Consider the following 23,494-nt stretch of genomic DNA (forward strand, 5'->3'; position numbering starts at 1 on the left):
TAAACTGAACCGTGTTCCAGTAGACGGGGTTATTGTCCACATTATGGAGAACATGTCAAATTAATGCACGGTTTCTTTGTTTTGTTCTTTACAGTTGTTGTCCATGGACGAGGAGGCAGATTCACAGCAACACCACCTGGATTTTTCTTCCCTTTTGTAAAGTTTTTGAAGCATTCTTTTTATTTGAGCCCATTTTTTTTTTACTTCAGTGTGAATAAACCCATTTGAAATGCATTAAGGTCATTTTGTCCATGTTTTCCTGTGCCTCACATTAACTTGGGTAGCAGTACTGTTCTGTTGACCTCACTAATTATCTGTTAACAGAGTATCCTTACATTATGTTTGTACTTAGGTCATATAGAAACCCATATTTGTGTTTTTCGCCTGTGGATTACAATATAGGCTTGTAAGCACAAGAGTAGCGCTTGCTTCTGGGTGAGCGTCTTCCACACCAGACCCAGTCATGTGATCATGTTTTACAATGGCGTAATGAGGCGGCTCTGACTTGGCTCTTGGCCTATTGAGGACCTGCAGTTGACGTCACTGGTCATGTGATTGTTGTTTACACCGCCATATTGGTAGGCACGCTATTTGGATCCAGAAAGTCAGAACTGTTGCTTTATATCGTGTTTTTCTTTGGACTCGTGTTTGCGTGTTTTGTTATTTGTGAGTATGTCTGCTTGTGATAAAGGCACCATAGATGAGTTTCAATGTTTACTAACAACAGTGATCCATGCGCAACTCGGAGGTAAAAACATGAGTACCAGCTACCAGCCGGCTCACATCAGCCGCGTACACCTCCAGGCTCTCCCCCGGAACTCGTGAACGTGCCGATATGTTAGTTCTAAAACGGTCCATTAACTGTCTCTGTCCAAAAGCCGATCCCATCTTCTCTTTCATGGCTGCATAATTTGACTTGACCGTATCAGGAAGGCTGTCCCATAGTAGAAAAGTAGACTTGCACAGACGGGTGGGGAGTATTCTCACCAGCTCCCAGCTGAACTCACCGGTGTCACCTGCCGTAGCTCCAACTGCCACTTCCAGCTGCCTCACCCAGCTGAGGAAACTCAAAGGGAGCAGGTAGATCCAAAATCACTCTCTCTCTATAGGGTGATAGGCCAGGGGAAGCCCTCCTGGTAGATTTAAAGGGGTCTACATCACCGTACCACATGATGACAATTCTTTTCTTCCGTGCCGCTAAGTGCAACAGATACGCAGGCTAACTATACTGAGAAGCTACACTAACTGTGGTAATAACTATAAACAGCAGTCGGCAGAACAGAACCACTGCTCCCACCAATGGAACCGAGTGGTCTTTATGCGTAACTTATAATTGGTGAAAGCTAAGTAATAAACGGCACACAGGAGTTTAGCAGGTCCATCATTTAACACGCTACAAAGTCAGCATGACTTCCTCCTCCAAGACTTAATGTATGCAAACATCGCATGAAACTCATCTATTGCAACCAACTGCAGCACATGTGGTTGCCATGATCACACTGCTTAAAGCTTTACGGTATTGTAGATCTACACAGGAGAAAGATACATATCGCCAACAATGGGCAACTGTACGATCCAAGGAAAGCTTGCCTACCAATATGGCGTCGTAAACAGAAAACCACGTGATCATGTGACATGTGTGCAAAACCTCAATGGAAAAGCAAACCGGTTCTTTGGAGGCACCAGGTTGGACCAGTTAAGCGCTGGCTGTAGCACCGGCACCGAACTAGCACCAGGTTCTTTTTGATGTAAAAGGGGTATGTACTGAGACATAAACTGCCTTCCTCCGTGTCATGGACAGCACATAATTCCATATCATATTTACACAGTACTACATCACATTTAGAAGGCATAGACTTTTAGAAATAGGCCAAAAATAGCCTAAAGTTCAATATGGTCTTTCATCCCTTAATAGGCCAAAAATGGTGAGACACAATATAATAGGCAGCTGTGGTAAACTGAGCCTTCTCCTCAGTTTACATTCACTAATTTTGGAGAAAAAGTGATCATTGTTCATCCTTAATCATTAATATTATACATCATAGGTTTAAGATGATGTTACACTCCCATCTGGTCAAATGGCTCATATAGTGGTGGGATTGTATGTTAGTGGAACTTGTACATAGACCATGGTTGGATTATCACACATTCTTGTTATATATTGTATGCTTTTATGAAAAATCTTTGGCTTTTCTAAGAAATTTAAAAGATGGATTAAATTCAATAGCCTAATAATTCTGTGTCAAGAATGGATGTCAGCTGCTTCTTGGGGGCTGAGCCCCCCCAAACGTCAGATCCTAGTAAGATCCTGGTAAGCATTCAGCGCAATTCAGTTTTTGAAGCAGCACAGAGGAGCCTTGTTTGCAGTGGCGGTTGCTGAGCTGGAAATGAGTGGGGCACAAAACAATTTGAACATGTCTACAGTTATTAAAAAAGTTATACTGTATTATGTACCATGTAAAAGCAATAGCCAAATATGTGCTGTACGACAGTTTAAACTCTACGCATTGCAAATACAGTTGGCTATTTGTTGGCTACTCAGAGTATGAGTGCAGGGTGTTGTGCCGAATTCTACTCCCTGTCGAAAACTGCATCCCCAGCCACGGGAGCATGCAGCAGCTGCTAAAAACAGCTCCCCCTTCCTAAGTCAGCCATGAAGAGGACAATGTGCACCAAATTCACCCTGTCACACCAGAATAGCTCCAAATGTGTGTTGCTAAAGTCACATCACTCTTTCGTCTTCACAAGCTTTTTCAGATGGGGGATGCAGTTTCAATAGTATATCTGTGGAAGACCAGTGATAGTGAAGTCTGACCACAAGTCTCTTGAGGTGATCATGCAAAAGCCTCTATGCAAAGCACCAGCAAGGTTACAAGGGATGCTACTGCAACTGCAGAGGTACGACCTCAACGTCACATACACTCAAGGTAAACACATGTTCATAGCTGATGCACTTTCATGAGCAACATCTAACAGTGCCAGTGCACACACACACTCATTCTCTCTCTCTCTCACACACACACACACCGACACACCCACCCACCCACCACACACACACACACACACACACACACACACACACTCCCCCACCCCAGGACTCCCAGGCACCCGCCAGGCACCTGCCAGACACCGGGGCACGCACCCGCCCACACCCGCAGCGGCAAGTCCAGGCCAGCCCAGACACCCCGGCACATGCCGGGTTCCCCCCCCACCCCGGGAGGGGCAGCACCCGGACCCCAGGGCCCAGGGCCCAGGTACCGCACCCCGCCCACCCCCGACCAGCCTAGCCACCCGACCCGGGGGATGCCGGCCACTGACCCAGGCCCAACCCGGAGCCCCCCACCCCACCACCACAGGGCAACTCCGGCGCCGGGTCCACCCCCGCCCCAACCCGGACAAACACCAAACCGCCCCCAGAGCAGGGCAGTCCAGACCCCCACTCCAAGGGACCACTAGTGACCCGTAGCCCCGCGGCTCCTCCTGGCGGCCTCCTAACACTCAGAGTGATGTGATAGAGCTAATCACAGGGGTCCAGAGAGAATGAGATTGGTCCAATTGATTGTTTGAAGAGGCAGATATTGTCTCATTACTTATGTGATCTAATAGAAGGTTCCTAAACTGGTTAATGCTCAGATTGGCTTTTGTTTTCCAATTCACAAGGACAGTTTTCTTTGCGATGCATAAAGCAGTGAGGACCATGTGTGAGGTGTTAGTATCCATGTTGGTGTGGCCCAGGTCACCTAGTAAACACAGTGTGGGGTGGGCTGGAATATTGCATCGGAGCCATGTTGACAGGTCCTCACAGACCTGAAGCCAAAACCTCTGGACAGGTGCACATTGCCACAAGGCATGTATGTAGTTATCAACAGAGTTATCTGTGCACTGTGAGCAGATGTTTGACTGTGTGAGACCCATCTTGAACATCCTTTGTCCTGTATAATGAATTCTGTGAAGAATTTTGAACTGAATTAGTTGTAAATTCAGGTTTTTAGTCATTTTAAATGTATTTGAACATATTTGTGACCATGACTTTTGATCAAAATCACTGGATAAATCTGTCTCCCATTTTGAAGTCGGTAGGTAGATTAAGTCATCTGTTTTAGCATTAAGCCTATATATTTTGGATAGTAGCTTTGGGGTGCGGAGGTTCAAAAATTCTTCCACCTTGATTGGTAGTTGCAAGTTTAACTGGTTAGGGGTATATTTCTTACTTATAATAGATTTGATTTGGTGATATTCAAAAAATTTGGTGCTGCTAATCCCATGTTGTGAAGTGAGCGTATCAAATGGTACAAAGTTTCCATCCACTATGATATTTTCTAAATGTGTTATTCCTTTGTCCTTCCACTGAGTAAAGTTTATAATTCTTTTATTTTGCAGGATGTCAGGGTTGTTCCAGATGGGTGTCTGCTTACATGGAATGGGTGAACATTTACTTATTTTAAGAAATTCCCACCAGGCTGTCAGAGTGGAGCTGATGTTCACACTTTTGTAACATTTATGATGCTTAATGGTTGAACTAATGAATGGTAAGTCAGAGATTGCTAGATCATCACACATTGCTTGCTCTATATCTAGCCATGGCTCATCTAGATAACTAGGTCTGAGCCATTTAGAGATATACTGCAGCTTATTGGCTAGGAAATATTGGCCAAAGTTGGGGAGGTCTAAACCGCCCCTGTCTTTGGTCTGCTGTAATGTATTTAGACTTATACGTGATGGTTTGTTTTCCCAAAGGAATTTAGATATGTGTGAGTCCAGTGACTTGAACCAACTAGAGGATGGTTTGATGGGTGTCATGGAAAATAAATAGTTAATTTTAGGTAAAATCATCATTTTGACGGTGGCAACTCTCCCCATGAGTGAAATGGGTAATTGCCTCCACCGCAGAAGATCATCCTCTGTTGTTTTCAAGAGTTGAACATAGTTCAGTTTTATTAGTTCTGACAACCTGGGTGAAATATTTATACCTAGATATCTAATATTTCCTGAATGTATTGTAATATTGGGCACACCTTGAAAGTGACAGTTAATAGGCAGGGCTGTGGTCTTAGTCCAGTTAATGGAGTAATCCGATATTGATGAATAGTTATTTATAAGTGTGATTGTCTGGTAGAGAGATGCTTGTGAGTTCTGGAGAAAAAGTAATACATCATCAGCATAAAGACTTATTTTGTGATTTATATTCCTGGTACGGATTCCTTTTATTTCATCCTGTTGTCTAATGGCAGCTGCTAAAGGTTCAATAAAGATGGCAAAAAGTGAGGGGGAGAGTGGGCAGCCCTGTCTGGTGCCTCTGTGCAGACTGAAGCTTGGAGAAGTTTGATCATTGGTCCTCACGCATGCATGAGGGTTCTTATACAATATACTAATCCAGTCAATGAAAGATGGTCCAAATCCAAACTTTTTTAATGTTGTAAATAGACATTTCCAGTTCACCTGGTCGAATGCTTTTTCTGCATCTAGAGAAATAATTATGGTTTCCAGATTGTGTATGTTAGAATAATCTATGAGGTTAATTAATCTGCGCATATTAGTTGAAGAGTGCCTACCTTTAATAAAACCTGTTTGATCTGGATGAATTATTAAAGGAGTTATTTTCTCTATTCTTCTGGCCAGAGCTTTACTAATTATTTTTAGATCTACATTGATTAGTGAGATTGGGCGGTAACTGGATGGGAATGTGGGGTCTTTTCCTGGTTTTAATAATACAGTAATGTTAGCTACGTTCATATTTGTGGGTATTCCGTTTTTCTCCTCAGTGGACCTCCTCTAATAAAAGAGATAGAAGAGGCTCGGGGCACAAAAAATTGCACCCAAGCACCACCCACAGGAGAAAATGTCACATCCTGAAAAGAATCAAGACCTTCCTCAGAAATGGAATCAGCAAATATGTCTGTAGATAATACTGCTGTTGAGAACTGGCAGGGTGGCTCAATGACTTAGAGTTTATCTACTTATTTCTTTATTTAATGCCGTGCGATTGACCTGTACTACCTTCACCCCTGGTCTAAATGCATTGTCCATACTATCAGTGGAAAACACACTCAGGGACATGCCAGACTTAATACAATCATGGAAAAATGTGCATGGATATAACGGGTGAAATTTACATCTAAAAAATATATGAGTGAAAACACATACTGTGTATTTTCATTTTAATTTAAATTAATATTTAAACATAGTGGTGCATGTAGTTTGGTGTAACCTAGTGGTGATATCTGGTTATAATGCACCCAAAAACTGACTTGTATACTGTGCCCCAAACCAAGATTAATTTCACTAGCTGCCACTGACTGTGGCTACTCTCACAAGGGAACAACACAGAATTAAAGCCGCAAGCGGCATCTAAAGGCCCTCGCCAAGGGCACGTCTAGTGGAAGTATGCTCATCGTTCAGCAGGTGGCGCTCTAGCCCCAACTTTTGTGTCTTCTAATGAATGGGTGTAGGCCTGGGACATTGACAATTGATTTGAGACAAATCAGTGTTCGTATGTCCGAACTGAACAAAATTTTATATAAATAAATCTGTAGGGGGCGCTATGAGCAAAAATTAAATTTGTTCCATTGAATGGGTGTAGGCCTGTGAGATGTACCACTGAGTCAAATTTGAGCCAAATCGGTGTTCGTATGTCTGAACTGATGCAATTTTTGTGAAGGTAAATTTGTAGGGGGCGCTACTGAGCGAAGTGGAAATTTCTTTTGATAAATGAGTGTAGGCCTGGGAGATAGAACACTGATTCAAATTTGAGCCAAATTGGTGTTCGCATGTCTAACGTGAAGTAATTTTCGTAAAGGTAACATTGTAGAGGGCGCTATGGTGCCGAATTTCAAATTTTTCTGATAAATGGGTGTAGGCCTGGGATATAGACGTCTGAGTCAAATTTGAGCCAAATTGGTGTTCGTATGTCCGAACTGAAGCAATTTTAATAAAAAATATTTAAAAATTTTGTAGGGGGCGCTGTAGTGCAAAATTTCAGTTTCTTTTGATAAATAAGTGTCGGTCTTTGAGACAGATGTCTGAGTCAAATTTGAGCCAAATCGGTGTTCGTATGTCCGAACTGATGTCATTTTTGTAAATGTACATTTGTAGGGGGCGTTATTGTGCGAAATTTCAATTTCTTTTAATAAATGGGTGTAGGCCTGGGAGATGGACGTCTGAGTCAAATTTCAGCCAAATCGGTGTTCGTATGTCTGAGCTGAAGCAATTTTTGTGATGGTAAATTTTCGAAAAAACTTCGCAAAGTTTGCAACCTCGTCACACAAAAACGGTGATGCCGATTCAAAAAATTTGGCTAACTTTTGATTCCCCACTTCTCTAGATACTGTACACCGATTTTGAGCTCATTCGGCCAAACGGCTTAGTAGGAGATAGTTAAAATACGACGTCAGTGAAAATGCTGACTCAGCATTTTGGAAATTTCAATCCAATATGGCCGACTAAGGGTTGGTTTAGGGGCGTGGCCATAATAATATTTTTTGTTTGTCTCCTCATGATGAATCTGTCTACCGATTTTCGTGGCTCTACGACAAACTTTATGTTGGACGCACTCCCATTGGCGCAATGCATTTCCACTTTTCAAGGGGGCGCTGCCGCAACATTTCTTTACCGACATCTACGAAACCTATATGTAAATTCAATTTCTCACACTTCTGAATTTTAGGCAAAATTTGGTGAGTTTTCGTAAATGTTCAGAGGGTCAAAATTGAGCGCAAAGCGCAGGAGAAAGACAAATAAGACCAAAAAAAATTTTAAAAATTAAAGCCGCAAGCGGCATCTAAAGGCCCTCACCAAGGGCACGTCCAGTGGAAGTCATCGTTCAGCTGGTGGCGCTCTAGCACCAAATTTTGTGTCTTCTGATGAATGGGTGTACGCCTGGGAGATTGACAATTGACTCAAATTTGAGACAAATCAGTGTTCGTATGTCCGAACTGAACAAATTTTTGTATAAATAAATCTGTAGGGGGCGTTATGGAGCCAAAATTCAATTTGTTCCATTGAATGGGTGTAGGCCTGCAAGGTGTACCGCTGAGTCAAATTTGAGCCAAATTGGTGTTTGTATGTCTGAAGTAAAGTAATTTTCGTAAAGGTAAAATTGTAGGGGGTGCTATAGCGCCAAATTGCAATTTTTTCTGATATATGGGTGTAGGCCTGAGAGATCGACATCTGAGTCAAATTTGAGCCAAATTGGTGTTCGTATATCTGAAGTGAAGTAATTTTCGTAAAGGTAAATTTGTAGGGGGCGCCATGGCACCAAATTTCAAATTTTTCTGATAAATGGGTGTAGGCCTGGGAGATAGACATCTGAGTCAAATTTGAGCCAAATCGGTGGTCGTATGTCCAAACTGAAGCTATTTTAATAAAAAAATATTTAAAAAATTTGTAGGGGGCGCTGTAGTGCAAAATTTCTATTTCTTTTAATAAATGGGTGTAAGCCTGGGAGACAGATGTCTGAGTCAAATTTGAGCCAAATCGGTGTTCGTATGTCCGAACTGAAGCAATTTTAATTTTAAAAAATTAAAATTTTTTGTAGGGGGCGCTGTAGTGCAAAATTTCAGTTTCTTTTGACAAGTACGTGTAGGCCTGGGAGACAGATGTCTGAGTCAAATTTGAGCCAAATCGGTGTTCGTATGTCCGAACTGTTGTCATTTTTGTAAATATACATTTGTAGGGGGCGCTATAGTGCAAAATTTCAATTTATTTCAATAAATGGGTGTAGGCCTGGGAGATGGACGTCTGAGTCAAATTTCAGCCAAATCGGTGTTTGTATGTCTGAGCTGAAGCAATTTTTGTGATGGTAAATTTTCGAAAAAACTTCACAAAGTTTGCAACCTTGTCGCACAAAAATGGTGACACCGATTCAAAAAATTTGGCTGACTTTTGATGCCCCACTTGTCTAGATACTGTACACCGATTTTGAGCTCATTTGGCCTTACGGCTTAGTAGGAGATAGTTAAAATACAACGTCAGCGAAAACGCTGACTCAGCATTTTGGAAATTTCAATCCAATATGGCCGACTAAGGGTTGGTTTAGGGGCGTGGCCATAATAATATTTTTTGTTTGTCTCCTCATGATGAATCTGTGTACCGATTTTCGTGGCTCTACCACAAACTTTATGTTGGACGTGCTCCCATTGGTGTAATGCATTTCCACTTTTCAAGGGGGCGCTGCCGCAACATTTCTTTACCGACATCTACGAAACCTATATGTAAATTCAATTTTTCGCACTTCTGAATGTTGTGCAAAATTTGGTGAGTTTTTGTAAATGTTCAGGGGGTCAAAATTGAGCTCAAAGTGCAGGAGAAGGAAAAATAAGACAAAAAAAAATTAATTAATTAAACCCGCAAGCGGCATCTAAAGGCCCTCACCACAGGCATGTCCAGTAGAAGTATGTCCATCGTTCAGCAGGTGGCACTCTAGCACCAAATTTCAATGTCTTCTGATGAATGGGTGTAGGCCTGGGAGATCGACAACTGATTCAAATTTGAGGCAAATCTTTGTTTGTATGTCCGAATTGATGCAATTTCCGTGAAGGTAAATTTGTAGGGGGCGGTACTAAGCGAAGTGGCAATTTCTTTTGATAAATGGGTGTAGGCCTGGGAGATTGACAACTGATTCAAATTTGAGGCAAATATGTATCCATATGTCTAACATGAAGTAATTTTCGTAAAGGTAAAATTGTAGGGGGAGCTATGACACCGAATTTCAAATATTTCTGATAAATGGGTGTAGGCCTGGGAGATAGACGTCTGAGTCAAATTTGAGCCAAATCGGTGTTCGTATGTCCGAACTGAAGAAATTTTAATAAAAAAATATTAAAAATTTTTGTAGGGGGCGCTGTAGTGCAAAATTTCAATTTCTTTTGACAAATAGGTGTAGGCCTGGGAGACAGATGTCTGAGTCAAATTTGAGCCAAATCGGTGTTCGTATGGCCTGGGAGATTGACAACTGATTCAAATTTGAGCCAAATTGGTGTTCACATGTCTAACATGAAGTAATTTTTGTAAAGGTAACATTGTAGGGGGCGCTATGGTGCCGAATTTAAATTTTTTCTGATAAATGGGTGTAGGCCTGGGATATAGATGTCTGAGTCAAATTTGAGCCAAATTGGTGTTCGTATGTCCGAACTGAAGCAATTTTAATAAAAAATATTAAAAATTTTTGTAGTGCAAAATTTCAGTTTCTTTTGATAAATAGGTGTCGGTCTTTGAGACAGATGTCTGAGTCAAATTTGAGCCAAATCGGTGTTCGTATGTCCGAACTGATGTCATTTTTGTAAATGTACATTTGTAGGGGGTGTTATAGTGCGAAATTTCAATTTCTTTTAATAAATGGGTGTAGGCCTGGGAGATGGACGTCTGAGTCAAATTTCAGCCAAATCGGTGTTCGTATGTCTGAGCTGAAGCAATTTTTGTGATGGTAAATTTTCGAAAAAACTTCGCAAAGTTTGCAACCTCGTCACACAAAAACGGTGATGCCGATTCAAAAAATTTGGCTAACTTTTGATGCCCCACTTCTCTAGATACTGTACACTGATTTTGAGCTCATTCGGCCAAACGGCTTAGTAGGAGATAGTTAAAATACAACTTCAGCGAAAACGCTGACTCAGCATTTTGGAAATTTCAATCCAATATGGCCGACAAAGGGTTGGTTTAGGGGTGTGGCCATAATAATATTTTTTGTTTGTCTCCTCATGATGAATCTGTCTACCGATTTTCGTGGCTCTACGACAAACTTTATGTTGGACGCGCTCCCATTGGCGCAATGCATTTCCACTTTTCAAGGGGGCGCTGCCACAACATTTCTTTACCGACATCTACGAAACCTATATGTAAATTCAATTTCTCGCACTTCTCAATTTTAGGCAAAATTTGGTGAGTTTTCGTAAATGTTCAGAGGGTCAAAATTGAGCTCAAAGCGCAGGAGAAAGAAAAATAAGACAAAAAAAATAAATAAATAAAAATAAAAATAATAATAATCTGAGCAAGAACAATATAGCTGTTTCTATGGCAACCACGTATTTGCCCTTTTTTGAAAGTTCTCGAGGTCCCCCACATGTCTGTGGGGTCAGATGTCACCTGTCGTGCACTTACACACATGTGACTGACCCCAAGTGGGCGTGTCCCATTGACTCCCATTCATTCTGAGCAGGTGTAAATATGTGATTTGTGCACATGTCATATACATCGTCGGAAAGGTCTCAGTGCCGTGAATGTGAATATGTGTGAGAGTGGCGACAGTGGCAAAAGGCGACCGCGTCACTGGCAATTTCGTCCCCATGCGCCCACTGCAGACTCAATAGGCCCTGCGCCGGCTTTACTCGGCTCGGGCCTAATAAAAATAATAATAATCTGAGCAAGAACAATATAGCCGTTTCTATGGCAACCACGTATTTGTCCTTTTTTGAAAGTTCTCGAGGTCCCCCACATGTCTGTGGAGTCAGATGTCACGTGTCGTGCACTTACACACATGTGACTGACCCCGAGTGCGCGTGTCCCATTGACTCCCATTCATTCTGAGCAGGTGTAAATATGCGATTTGTGCACATGTCATATACATCGTCGGAAAGGTCTCAGTGCCGTGAATGTGAATATGTGTGAGAGTGGCAACAGTGGCGAAAGGCGACCGCGTCATTGGCAATTTCGTCCCCATGCGCCCACTGCAGACTCAATAGGCCCTGCGCCGGCTTTACTCGGCTCGGGCCTAAAAAATAAAAATAATAATCTGAGCAAGAACAATATAGCCGTTTCTATGGCAACCACGTATTTGCCCTTTTTTGAAAGTTCTCGAGGTCCCCCACATGTCTGTGGGGTCAGATGTCACGTGTCGTGCACTTACACCCATGTGACTAACCCTGAGTGCGCGTGTCCCATTGACTCCCATTCATTCTGAGCAGGTGTAAAGTCACCATGGCCCCCCACTGCAGACTCAATTAGGCCCTGCGCCGGCTTTACTCGGTCGGGCCTAAAAATAAAAATAATAATCTGAGCAAGAACAATATAGCCTTTCTATGGCAACCACCTGTATTTGCCCTTTTTTGAAAGTTCTCGAGGTCCCCCACATGTCTGTGGGGTCAGATGTCACGTGTCGTGCACTTACACCCATGTGACTAACCCTGAGTGCGCGTGTCCCATTGACTCCCATTCATTCTGAGCAGGTGTAAATATGCGATTTGTGCACGTCATATACATCGTCGGAGAGGTCTCAGTGCCGTGAATGTGAATGTGTGTGAGAGTGGCGACAGTGGCAAAAGGCGACCGCGTCACTGGCGATTTTGTCCCCATGCGCCCACTGCAGACTCAATAGGCCCTGCGCCGGCTTTACTCGGCTCGGGCCTAATAAATAAAAATAATAATAATCTGAGCAAGAACAATATAGCCGTTTCCATGGCAACCACGTATTTGGCCTGATTTGAAAGCTCTCGAGCTCCCCCACATGTCTGTGGGGTCGGATGTCACATGTCGTGCACTTACACACACGTGAATGACCCCGACTGGGCGTGGCCCATTGACTCCCATTGATTCTGAGCAGGTGTAAATATGCGATTTGTGCACATGTCATGTACATCGTCGGAAAGGTCTCAGTGCCGTGAATGTGAATATGTGTGAGAGTGGCGACAGTGGCGAAAGGCGACCGCGTCACTGGCGATTTTGTTCCCATGCGCCCACTGCAGACTCAATAGGCCCTGCGCCGGCTTTACTCAGCTCGGGCCTAATAAAAATAAAAATAATAATAATCTGAGCAAGGACAATATAGACGTTTCTATGGCAACCACGTATTTGCCCTTTTTTGAAAGTTCTCGAGGTCCCCCACATGTGTGTGGGGTCAGATGTCACGTGTCGTGCACTTACACCCACGTGACTAACCCCGAGTGTGCATGTCCCATTGACTCCCATTCATTCTGAGCAGGTGTAAATATGCGATTTGTGCACATGTCATATACATCGTCGGAAAGGTCTCAGTGCCGTGAATGTGAAAATGTGTGAGAGTGGCGACAGTGGCGAAAGGCGACCGCGTCACTGGCGATTTCGTCCCCGTGCGCCCACTGCAGACTCAATAGGCCCTTGGCCGGCTTTACTCGGCTCGGGCCTAATGATCATGAAGTAAATAAAATAAAATAAAAACCTTCAAGTAACAGTTAAAGGCTTGAAGAAATCATTGGAACAGGTTCACAGTTGACACTGTCAATCTGCTATATGTCAAAGATTGAACAGACACATGTCCAATGCATGACACCATAAAGGAGGATGCTGCCTTACAAAAACACATCACTGCCTGAGGAACACCTGCTGCTGAGGTCCTGCTTCTCTCCTGCCTCCATCATTATTATCCATTTATCCATATAGTTGCGATAGTGTTAATTATAAAATCATATAGATGGTAAAGGTTTCTATTATACTTGTACTAACAGCTGCAGTAGTAGTATATCCACTGTTAGTACTTGAATTTGGAGTAGTGGTATTATATGGGTATTTGTAGTAGTTATTGGGAGTTATACTAAGAACAGCAGTTCTAGGTTTTAACAGTTATAGTTCAGTTTGCTGTGCATCCTTGTGCACCCCCCCCCACACACACACACACACACACACACACACACACTCCACACCCCTACTCTCACTCTCTCTCTTCCTTTAACCCTCTTTCTTTAACCCTTTAACTGGTCATGTCAGACATCCATCCTCCAGAGTCGTTGTCTGCTCCAGGTTTCTGCCTGTTATTAAAGGTAGTTTTTCCTTCCACTGTCACCAAGTGTTTGCTCCTGGAGGATTATGTTGGTGTCTGTGAATTGGTTTATTAAGTCTGGTCTTGACCACTGTCTTAGTGTAAAGTGTGTTACGGCTGGGGCTGTTGGTTGTTCTGTTTTTTTTTCCTTGTCTCCGCCTTCAATCTGGGGCCAACTGGGAACACCTGACTTCAATTCGCCGCCTGCCAATAAAAGCCTGGCGCTCCGACCATGAAGAGGAGACTGGGTCCACCGCGGCAGTTTACTTTTTGTTTGTCGCAACCTTTGTTATTTATAAGTAATTTTGGCTATGTACAACTTATTTTTCTGTAATAAATTTTCAGTCATTTTGGTACAAGCGACCTGCTCTCCACGTTTTCCTTTGCTGTCTCCCGGACCATCTTTTTCTTTCTTTTAATTTTTGTTATGTGTCAGCACCCTAGACCTCCTGGCACGTAACAGATTGGGGGCTCGTCCATTCCAGTCCCTCTTCTGACTCCAGATTGGGGGCTCGCTCTCGTCGGAGAGACCGTATGGTTGGCGTGTGCGTGAGTGTGGTTGTTTGTGTGTGCTCCGGTGTGCTTTGTTCTGGGTGTTTTGTGTGACCTACATTGCACATGTGTTTTGCGTGACTTTCCCAGACTAGATTAGGGGTGTCCATCTTGGTCATTTTGTGACCACTCCGTCGGATACCCATTTTTTTGTTTTAGTTTGTTGTTTTCGGGGCGAATCCCAGGTGGGGTGTATTCTCCGAAGGGGGTAGACGTGCAGAGCTTCGGCTGCTGTGATCTGTCTTTAAAGTGGCCTCGAGCCTGGCAAGTCCCAGAAGATGCGTTAGGGTGAGTTTTCTGTAGGTAGGACTCTGGGATTGTTCATGTATTGTGCTTTGTGGTAATTTTTGTACGTTCTGATTGATTTCCTGTTCCACTGTGGAGGGTGTGTGGAGCGAGTGTATGTTGGGGTGCGTGCGCGCGCATGAAGTTTTCTTTAGGTGCGCGGGCGGCTCATTTGTGTCCAGGTGCGACCCAGCTGATCGTGAGTGTGCTCAGCTGTGATCCGGATCAGCGGTGACTTTGTCCGGTGAGTAATGGCTGCATTTGATTTAGTGGAATTTGTAGCTAATCCTACGTTGACTGTGTTTGATGCCTGTAGGAAAAGTGATTTGGTGGAGATCGCCAGACACTATGGTATTACAGTCTCGACGGCGCTGCGTGTTGGTGCGTTACATGAAGCAATATTGGCTGTCTTAGTTAATGAGGGTATTATGGATGTGCCCGAGTCGGGTGATTTCAGTGGTGAGTCGACGACAGCGGGAGGTGAAGTGGCGTCCCCGGTGGTTCCTCATCCGGAGGCGGCAGCGGATGCGCAGCAGCCCGCCGCAAGTGCGCGCACCAGTTCCACAGGTGAGTCGGAGGAAAAGCCTCGGACATCTGCAGATGTAAGTGCAGACTCTTCTCTTAGGGATCCCCGTGTGGACGTGCGTATAGCCCGGCTTAAATCCCAAAAAGAAGAAAGGGATCGCGAGTTTCAGCTCCGACGTGAGCTTGAGTTAAAACGGATTGAGTTGGATAGGGAGGTAGAATTTAAAAAGTTGGAGGTCGAATCAGCTCTTCAGATGCGTAAATTAGAGTTGCAAGCAGCCCGAGGTTTAGGCACAAAGCAACCTGTCTTGGGTGGGTCCCGTGAGGCATTTGGTGTCTAAAAATATACAGCTTGTCCCGGTTTTTCGTGAGAGTCTTATTTCGGTGCTTTTGAGCGCATTGCGTCCGCGTTACATTGGCCAGCAGACGTTTGGGCAATTTTACTCCAGTGTAAACTCAGTGGTAAAGCTTTGGAGGCCTGCGCCTCGCTGTCCGTGTCTGATAGTCTGAATTATGAGACGTTAAAAGGCGCTATATTACGCGCTTATGAGCTTGTGCCTGAGGCTTATAGACAGCGTTTTAGGGGGTTAAAGAAGCCATTCAACCAGAGCTTTGTTGACTTTGCTCGTGAGAAAAGTCTTTTGCTTGACCGATGGTGTGCTGCTAATAAAGTTAACACTTTTGCTGCACTTCGTGAGCTGGTCTTGATTGAAGATTTTAAGAACTGTCTTCCAGAGCGTATTATTGTTTATTTAAATGAACAAAAAGTTTCAACGCTCCAGCAAGCCGCTGTTGCAGCCGACGAATTCGCTCTTACACATAAAAATGTCTTTAACCGTGAGCCAACGCCTTTGTTGAAAGGTAATGGAAAATCTACTCAGTCTGGTTCCAAGCCTGAGAAGCCGACACAATGCTTTTACTGCCACAAAACTGGTCACTTAATAGCAGAGTGTGATGCGCTGAAATGCAAGCAGCCAGTTGGCTTATCCAAACCAAAAGGTGTTGGACTCGTTAAAACTTTTCCCACTGTGTTAGCTGGTGCTACTGATTCCTGTCAGCCTATTACTCCTGATGACTGTTTTAAACCGTTCATTTTTGAGGCTTTAGTTTCAGTTCCAGGAGAAGCCAAGCGCCTAGTTAAGGTCCTGCGAGATACAGGAGGCTCTCAGTCGTTTATTTTGTCCAGTGTGTTGCCTCTCAGCGTTAAAACTGACTGTCGCTTAAGTACTGTTGTAAAAGGCATTGGTTTGAGTTATATACCGGCTCCTTTGCATAACATCCAGGTTGAATCCAAGTTGGCTAGTGGTGTGTTTAAAGTAGCTGTCCGTGACCAATTTCCTATTGATCGGATAGATTTCATTATGGGGAATGACACTGCAGGTGGGAAAGTGTACCCATCCCCTGAGGTTGTTGACCAGCCTATGTCTGGCTCTGAAACAGATGAATTGGCCATGCAACATCTTGAGGTATTCTCCGTTAGTGTTTTGACTAGGGCTCAGTCTAAAAAGTTAGCTCAGGAAAATGTTGATGTTGATCTGTGTGATTCAGTGCTGGCCCCGGTTTTCCTTGAGGACAGTGCGCCCTCCTCTGGTCACATTAAGAATATCACAGAGGTCAAGGCCAGTGGCAAAAAGCCAGAGTCCATCTCCCCACCATCACTTCCACTAAATACTGAGGCTTTGAGGCTCAAAAGTCTGATCTAACCTTGTCCAAATGTTTTTCTGCTTTAGACAGTCCAGATGGAAAGCATTTATTCTTTCTTGAGAAAGGAGTTTTGATGCACAAGTGGGTCCCAAAGTCAGGTAGTCGATCTGGTTCTGATGACTGGTGCACTGTTTTTCAGATTGTAGTTCCAAAAGGCTACAGACAGCATGTTTTATCCATGGCTCATGAACATTTGTGGTCTGGTCACCTTGGTGTCACAAAAACCAATAATAATAATAATAATAATAATAATAATAATAATAATAATAATAATAATAATAATAATAATAATAATAATCTAAAGCATTTTTTCTGGCCAGGTTTGAAAGGTGATGTAGTCCGCTTCTGTAACACCTGCATGACCTGTCAGGCCGTGGGGAAACCCAATCAAGTGGTTCCACCAGCTCCACTCCACCCTGTTCCTGCTGTTGGTGAGCCATTTGAACATGTCATTGTTGATTGTGTGGGTCCTTTACCCAAGACTAAATCAGGAAATCAGTTTTTGCTAACTGCCATGTGTGTTTCTTCAAGGTTTCCTGAAGCAATTCCGTTAAGAAAAATTACAGCTCCGGCAGTTAAGGCATTAACAAAGTTTTTTACAACATTCGGACTTCCTAAAGTTGTACAAACCAATCAGGGTACAAATTTCCTCTCCAAAGCCTTTGAGAAAACATTACAGTCCCTTGGTATAGCCCATGCTGTATCTAGTGCGTATCATCCAGAGACACAGGGTGCCTTAGAGCACTGGCATCAGACATTAAAGTCCATGTTGAAGAAGTATTGCTTTGACACTGGTAGAGACTGGGATGAGGGGGTACCATTTGTAGTTTTTGCTATTAGAAATGCTACTCAGGAGTCCATGGGGTTTAGTCCTTGTGAACTAGTGTTTGGGCATAAAATGCGGGGTCCACTGAAAGTGCTGAAAGAACGTCTTTGTCATCCTCCAAAATTAGTGTATCGGAATTTGTCTCCAGGTGCCAGGAACAGTTACAGCAGGCTACTGTTTTAGCCAAGGAAGCCCTGTCTTCTTCTGAAGCTAATATGAAGGAGCGCTTTGATAAAAAAGCAGTGGTACATCACTTCAAGCCAGGTGACAAAGTTCTAGTTTTGCTCCCTAGTCTTGGCTCTGCTTTATCAGCCCGTTTCTCTGGCCCTTATGTAGTCGATAGGAAGGTCTCTGACACAGATTACCTCATTCTAACCCCTGAGCGTTGAAGAAAGATCAGGCTGTGTCATGTTAACATGCTTAAACTCTTCCATGAGAGACATGAATGTTCTGAACAGTTCATGTTAACTGTGTCTCCTGTTTCCAGTGTGTTCAGATAGTCCAGAGGAGGAAGACTTGGTGGAGCCTTGTGCTGCTCATCAGTCTGGTAGGCTATCTAACATGGAGTTCATGTCTAAAGTAGACTCTCAGCTATCATACTTACCTGTGGAACAGCGTAGTGATATTGTGGCCCTACTACAGTCATACCCCTCACTATTTACTGACACTCCATCTTGTACCAATGTTCTAGAACATGACATTGATGTTGGATCAGCTGCTCCAATTAAACAACATGCTTATCGGTGTCCCATAGACAAGCGTGAGGCTATGAAAAAGGAGGTAAACTATCTGTTAGATAATGGGCTAGCAAAACCAAGCCATAGTCCTTGGAGTTCTCCTTGTCTTCTCACACCAAAATCTGATGGAACACCTCATTTCTGTACCGACTTTAGGAAAGTTAATGCTGTTACTGTTCCTGATTCATTTCCACTACCACGTATGGAAGATTGTATAGACAGTATTGGTCCTGCAGTGCACATTACTAAATTAGACCTTTTAAAAGGCTACTGGCAGGTTCCATTAACTCCCAGGGCATCTGACATCTCTGCTTTTGTTACCCCAGACCATTTTCTGCAATATACCGTTATGGCATTTGGCATGAGGAATGCCCCTGCCACGTTTCAGCGCCTTATGCATTCAGTCCTTCGTGATGTTGCCCATTGTAAGGTGTATCTGGATGACATTGTAGTCTATACAGATACTTGGTCAGACCACATTTCTTCCCTTTGTGAAGTGTTTCAGTGGTTGTCTCGTGCCAATCTTACTCTTAACCTGTCCAAATGTGAGTTTGGAAAAGCCACAGTAACCTATCTGGGTAAGGTTGTTGGTTATGGTAGAGTTCGACCTGTAAACGCTAAAGTTGAGGCTGTTTTGTCATATCCCACTCCAACTACAAGAAGGGAACTGCGTCGTTTTTTGGGTCTGGCAGGTTATTACCGGTGTTTCTGCAGAAATTTTTCTGTTTTGGTTGCTCCCCTTACTGCTCTGTGTAGTCCATCTGTACCATTTGTCTGGTCTGAAGCTTGTGAGTGTGCTTTTCAAGCTGCAAAGTCGCTGTTGTGTAGTGCTCCTGTACTATCTGCTCCTAACTATTCAAAACCTTTCAGCCTTGAAGTTGATGCTAGTGCCAGTGGAGCAGGTGCTGTCCTTCTACAGGATGATGATGCTGGTGTACCTCATCCAATCTCATACTTCTCAGCTAAGTTTAAAAAGCATCAGCTTAATTATTCAACCATTGAGAAAGAAACTCTAGCTATGCTTTTGGCTCTCCAACACTTCTACGTCTGTCAGTTCTACTCACAGCCCCGTCTTCATCTTCACAGATCATAACCCTCTTGTGTTTCTGTCCAAAATGTATAACAACAACCAGTGTTTAATGCGCTGGGCATTGTTGGTTCAGGGCTACAACCTCATCATCAAGCACAAGAAGGGCGAGGACAACATCGTGGCTGACGCACTGTCCAGAACTGAAGACTGAAGATTACAGAAGATCCTTTATAGCCTTTTCATGTCATGTAGCAACTATTTGGCAACTAACGTGGCTGAGGAGCAATGTTGGCCTATGATGTGTATTTTGAGTAATTTAGAGTAATAACAGTTTCGTGTGCTAAAACTGTTATTTACTCTTAAGGGGGGAAGTGTTACGGCTGGGGCTGTTGGTGGTTCTGTTTTTTTTTCCTTGTCTCCGCCTTCAATCTGGGGCCAACTGGGAACACCTGACTTCAATTCGCCGCCTACCTATAAAGCCTGGCGCTCCGACCATGAAGAGGAGACTGGGTCCACCGCGGCAGTTTACTTTTTGTTTGTCGCAACCTTTGTTATTTATAAGTAACTTTGGCTATGTACAACTTATTTTTCTGTAATAAATTTTCAGTCATTTTGGTACAAGCAACCTGCTCTCCACGTTTTCCTTTGCTGTCTCCCGGACCATCTTTTTCTTTCTTTTAATTTTTGTTATGTGTCAGCACCCTAGACCTCCTGGCACGTAACAAGTGTCATGAGATTACTTTTATGGCTGTTATGATTTGGCGCCATATGAATAAAATTTGATTTGCTGACCTTAAAACTTCACAACACTACTGGAACAATGTTTGGTGGGCTAATGACACTAAGGTTGAGTTGTAAAGAAGATACTGCAAGGGAACTACTAAAAAGGGAACTGCATACTAACAAGAGAACTGCATACTAACAAGAGAACATCATCTCCATAGGGAAGTTTGGTGGAAGGAGCATCATGATGTGGGTTTTATTGCCATATGCCATCATGGAGGACAAAATGGATTCCCAAGTTTATCAGTATATTCTACAGCATAGTGTCAGGGTGTCTGTCCACCAGCTGAAGATCAGTAGGAGACAGTGATGCAGCAGAACAATGACCATAAACATAGAAGGAAAGCAGCTCCTTTTGGAATGACCCAGTCAGAGCCCAGACCTGAATCCAATCGAGATGCTGTTAAATGACCTGAAAAGAGCATGGTCAAATAATACCTACGGACAATAAGCAGGTCTAAGCAGTAGCTACCAAAAATGTTATAATTGTTTGTGTGGTATTAGTTTAAGCACATTGTGTTTGCCTGTACTTGTGACTTAGACAAAGATCAGATTACATTTTATGACATTCATAAAGTGAAAAAATTTCAAGCGGTACATATATTTTTTCTTCCCACAATATATACTGACAACTGCCACCTTGGGAGACTTATAATTACATCATTATATTGTTAATGAGTCAATAACACAAAGTGGCATAAATATTTTTTTTATAGAGGTGATAATGGTTTGGCATGTTGAGTACAGTGACAGGGTCAGAAAAAGAGAAAGATCATGTCTGGGGTTAAAATAAGTAATTTTAGGTCAACAAACTCTTTATGGTTGTTGTGAGTGTAGTAATGTACAGTGATGAATGGTTATCTCCTTTACCTTTCCCAGAAGCTCATGAAGACCAAGAATTTGAGCAGCAAAGACTCCAGTGCCAATAAATATACTTGGCACAAGACCAAGGAAGCCACGCAGATTTTTAGGCGCTATCTCACCGAGGTACATTGGTACTACACTAAGAGAGATACCTACAAGAAAATAAGACAGACATTACGTTAGGTTAACTTCAGTGCACATATGTATTGAAAACTTTTACAGAATTTTCCAAAAATCAGCAATTTATGCATGTTTTTGATCCACCTATCATTGACAAAACTTTGCCAGTTATTTCATGTTATTCAAAACATCATAAAATCACATACAAATAATTATTCACATTTATGCCATTATATTGATAAATATCTTTGTCAATACACCAACTACATTAAGTATTTCCTTCTGATTCTGTCAGATTTGCAGAGATTCTACTCCGTTTTCTTACACTTCATTTGAAAATGTAATTACACAACTTCTGGGTGGAAATGCACCTATTATCTCATGAAGCAAAAGCCATGTATGCACGTATCACAGTTTTTATAAAAAGTGATAGTTCCCCACTTTAGGATAATAAGATCGCGCATTCCAGTTCATTTTCAGACATATTTTCATGAATCTGCATAAATACACCATACACCACCATTATGGGGTTTATGTTAGGATAAACAAAGGTCAAACATATGATGTTGATGCTTTTTACTGTAGTCACATACTGTAATGTTCGGGATCATAAACTTCTAGTTCCCATTGTACACATGCAAGGATGAAAACACGGCTTTCCAAATCTCCATTTTAGCTGGAATTTCAGAAAGAATCATTTCCAGTGTCATAAACCAGAGTTTTCATGTGGATGAAAGTCAAAAACGCCTGAGAAAATATCAGTTTTTCCAGATACCGGGCTACATGGCATAAGCATCCATCTTTACACTAGGCATTTTGGGCATCTCTGTCCGCATACACTAGACCATGTAAAGCACCTTTGTTTTAACTGGAAAATCAGGCAATGGTTTCTACCTGAGTGAAGTCCTGTGATGAAGCGTCCAAAAATGACCATCTCAGGTGATCCACAAATCCTGCTGAAGCCCATGAGTGAACCAGCAATAAACACCAACACTGTTGTCTTAACGATTGTGCCTTTCCTGAAAACACACACACGCACACACACAAACACACGCACGATTACACACACACACACACACACACACACACACACGCATACACATAATATGCAGGTGTCAGAAATGACGAATGTAAATGAAGATGAATTGAAAGGCTTATGAAACAGCAATGACAATGATATTGACCCCCCCCCCCCCATTCCACAGTCAACGTAAGATTTATAGACATGTACACATAAAGTTTGACCAACCAATAAACACTGCATGGCTCACAAGCAGTGATTTGCCATGTGACAAAACTAATCAGCATGGATATTAGATTACAAAAAAAAATTTGCTTCTCATCTAAATCTAAATGTCCACTTTGGAGGATGACAAGGCCCCAGGATTGAGGGAAAGGTTAACACTGGCTTGAGGAGACACTGGACTAATTGATCTAAGGCAGGGGTGTCAAACATATGGCCTGCAGGCCAAAACTGGACCTCCAAAGAGTCCAATATGGCCCAAGCTGGAAATTACACTTAAGATATTATCAAGGATGTCAAAATCATTTTAATTCAGGTTTCACAAAGGCCTGCAGACTAATTCAATCTCAAGTGGATCTGACCAGTAAAATACTATTGTAATAACCTATAAATAATGTCAACTACAAATTTTTGTCTTTATTTTAGTGTAAAAAAGTAAAATTCCATGAAAATGTTTGCATTTACAAATCATATTTTCACACAAATATAATTAACTTAAACAAATATGAACAACCTGAAATGTCTTAAGAGAACTAAGTGTAATTTTAGCAATATTCTGCCTGTTAGTAAATGTTCTGTGCTGGCACATGCAAAGCAGGGGGCCGGGGGGGCTTGAGCCCCTGCCGCTTTGATCGTCTGCCGTCAAGTGCCCTTTTTTTTTTTCTTTTTTTTCTTCTTTTTTTTGCGCAAAAACTGCATGACTAAAATTTTGTGACTAAAATTTTGATCAATGATAATAAATGTTAAGAGTGGTTTAATTTGGCTGTCACTGGACCTGGTCATGGTGCCCTTTCATCTCTGTCAGGCCCCGCCCCTTCCTGCTGTCCAACCTTGCTTGCAACACACACGCACCCGCACATGTCCTGGTCTGGAGAGTGAACAAGGAGGAGGAGAGCTCCGCGATTCAAGGTATGTGAGAGTCCATCCCGCTATCTGCCCAAAACATTCACTTGTCGCCCTGGTCCTATTCTTCAACAACTATAGTTTTGGGGCCAAAAACCGATCGTAAGTGAGTAAATAATTCAATATCATCGTCACGTTATGGAATGAGCTCCCAGACTAGCCCACTGTAACAGCTGGGTGCCCACCTGAGTCTGAGTCC

The 23,494-nt window shown here is 42.8% G+C and overlaps 1 protein-coding gene across 1 annotated transcript in view; it reads right to left on the reverse strand.

Annotated features, from left to right (window-relative positions):
• slc2a15a (solute carrier family 2 member 15a) overlaps nt 1-23,494 on the reverse strand; it is a 67,396-nt gene that overhangs the window by 16,589 nt on the left and 27,313 nt on the right. Inside the window, exons 4-5 of the mRNA XM_030156494.1 lie at nt 22,044-22,168; nt 21,036-21,181 (exon numbers count right to left, since the gene is read on the reverse strand). Of these exons, the coding sequence (XP_030012354.1) occupies nt 21,036-21,181; nt 22,044-22,168 (271 nt within the window). The remainder of the gene's footprint in view (nt 1-21,035; nt 21,182-22,043; nt 22,169-23,494) is intronic.

The sequence above is a fragment of the Sphaeramia orbicularis genome, chromosome 15 (genome assembly GCF_902148855.1).
Source record: "Sphaeramia orbicularis chromosome 15, fSphaOr1.1, whole genome shotgun sequence".
Lineage (NCBI taxonomy): Eukaryota > Metazoa > Chordata > Actinopteri > Kurtiformes > Apogonidae > Sphaeramia > Sphaeramia orbicularis.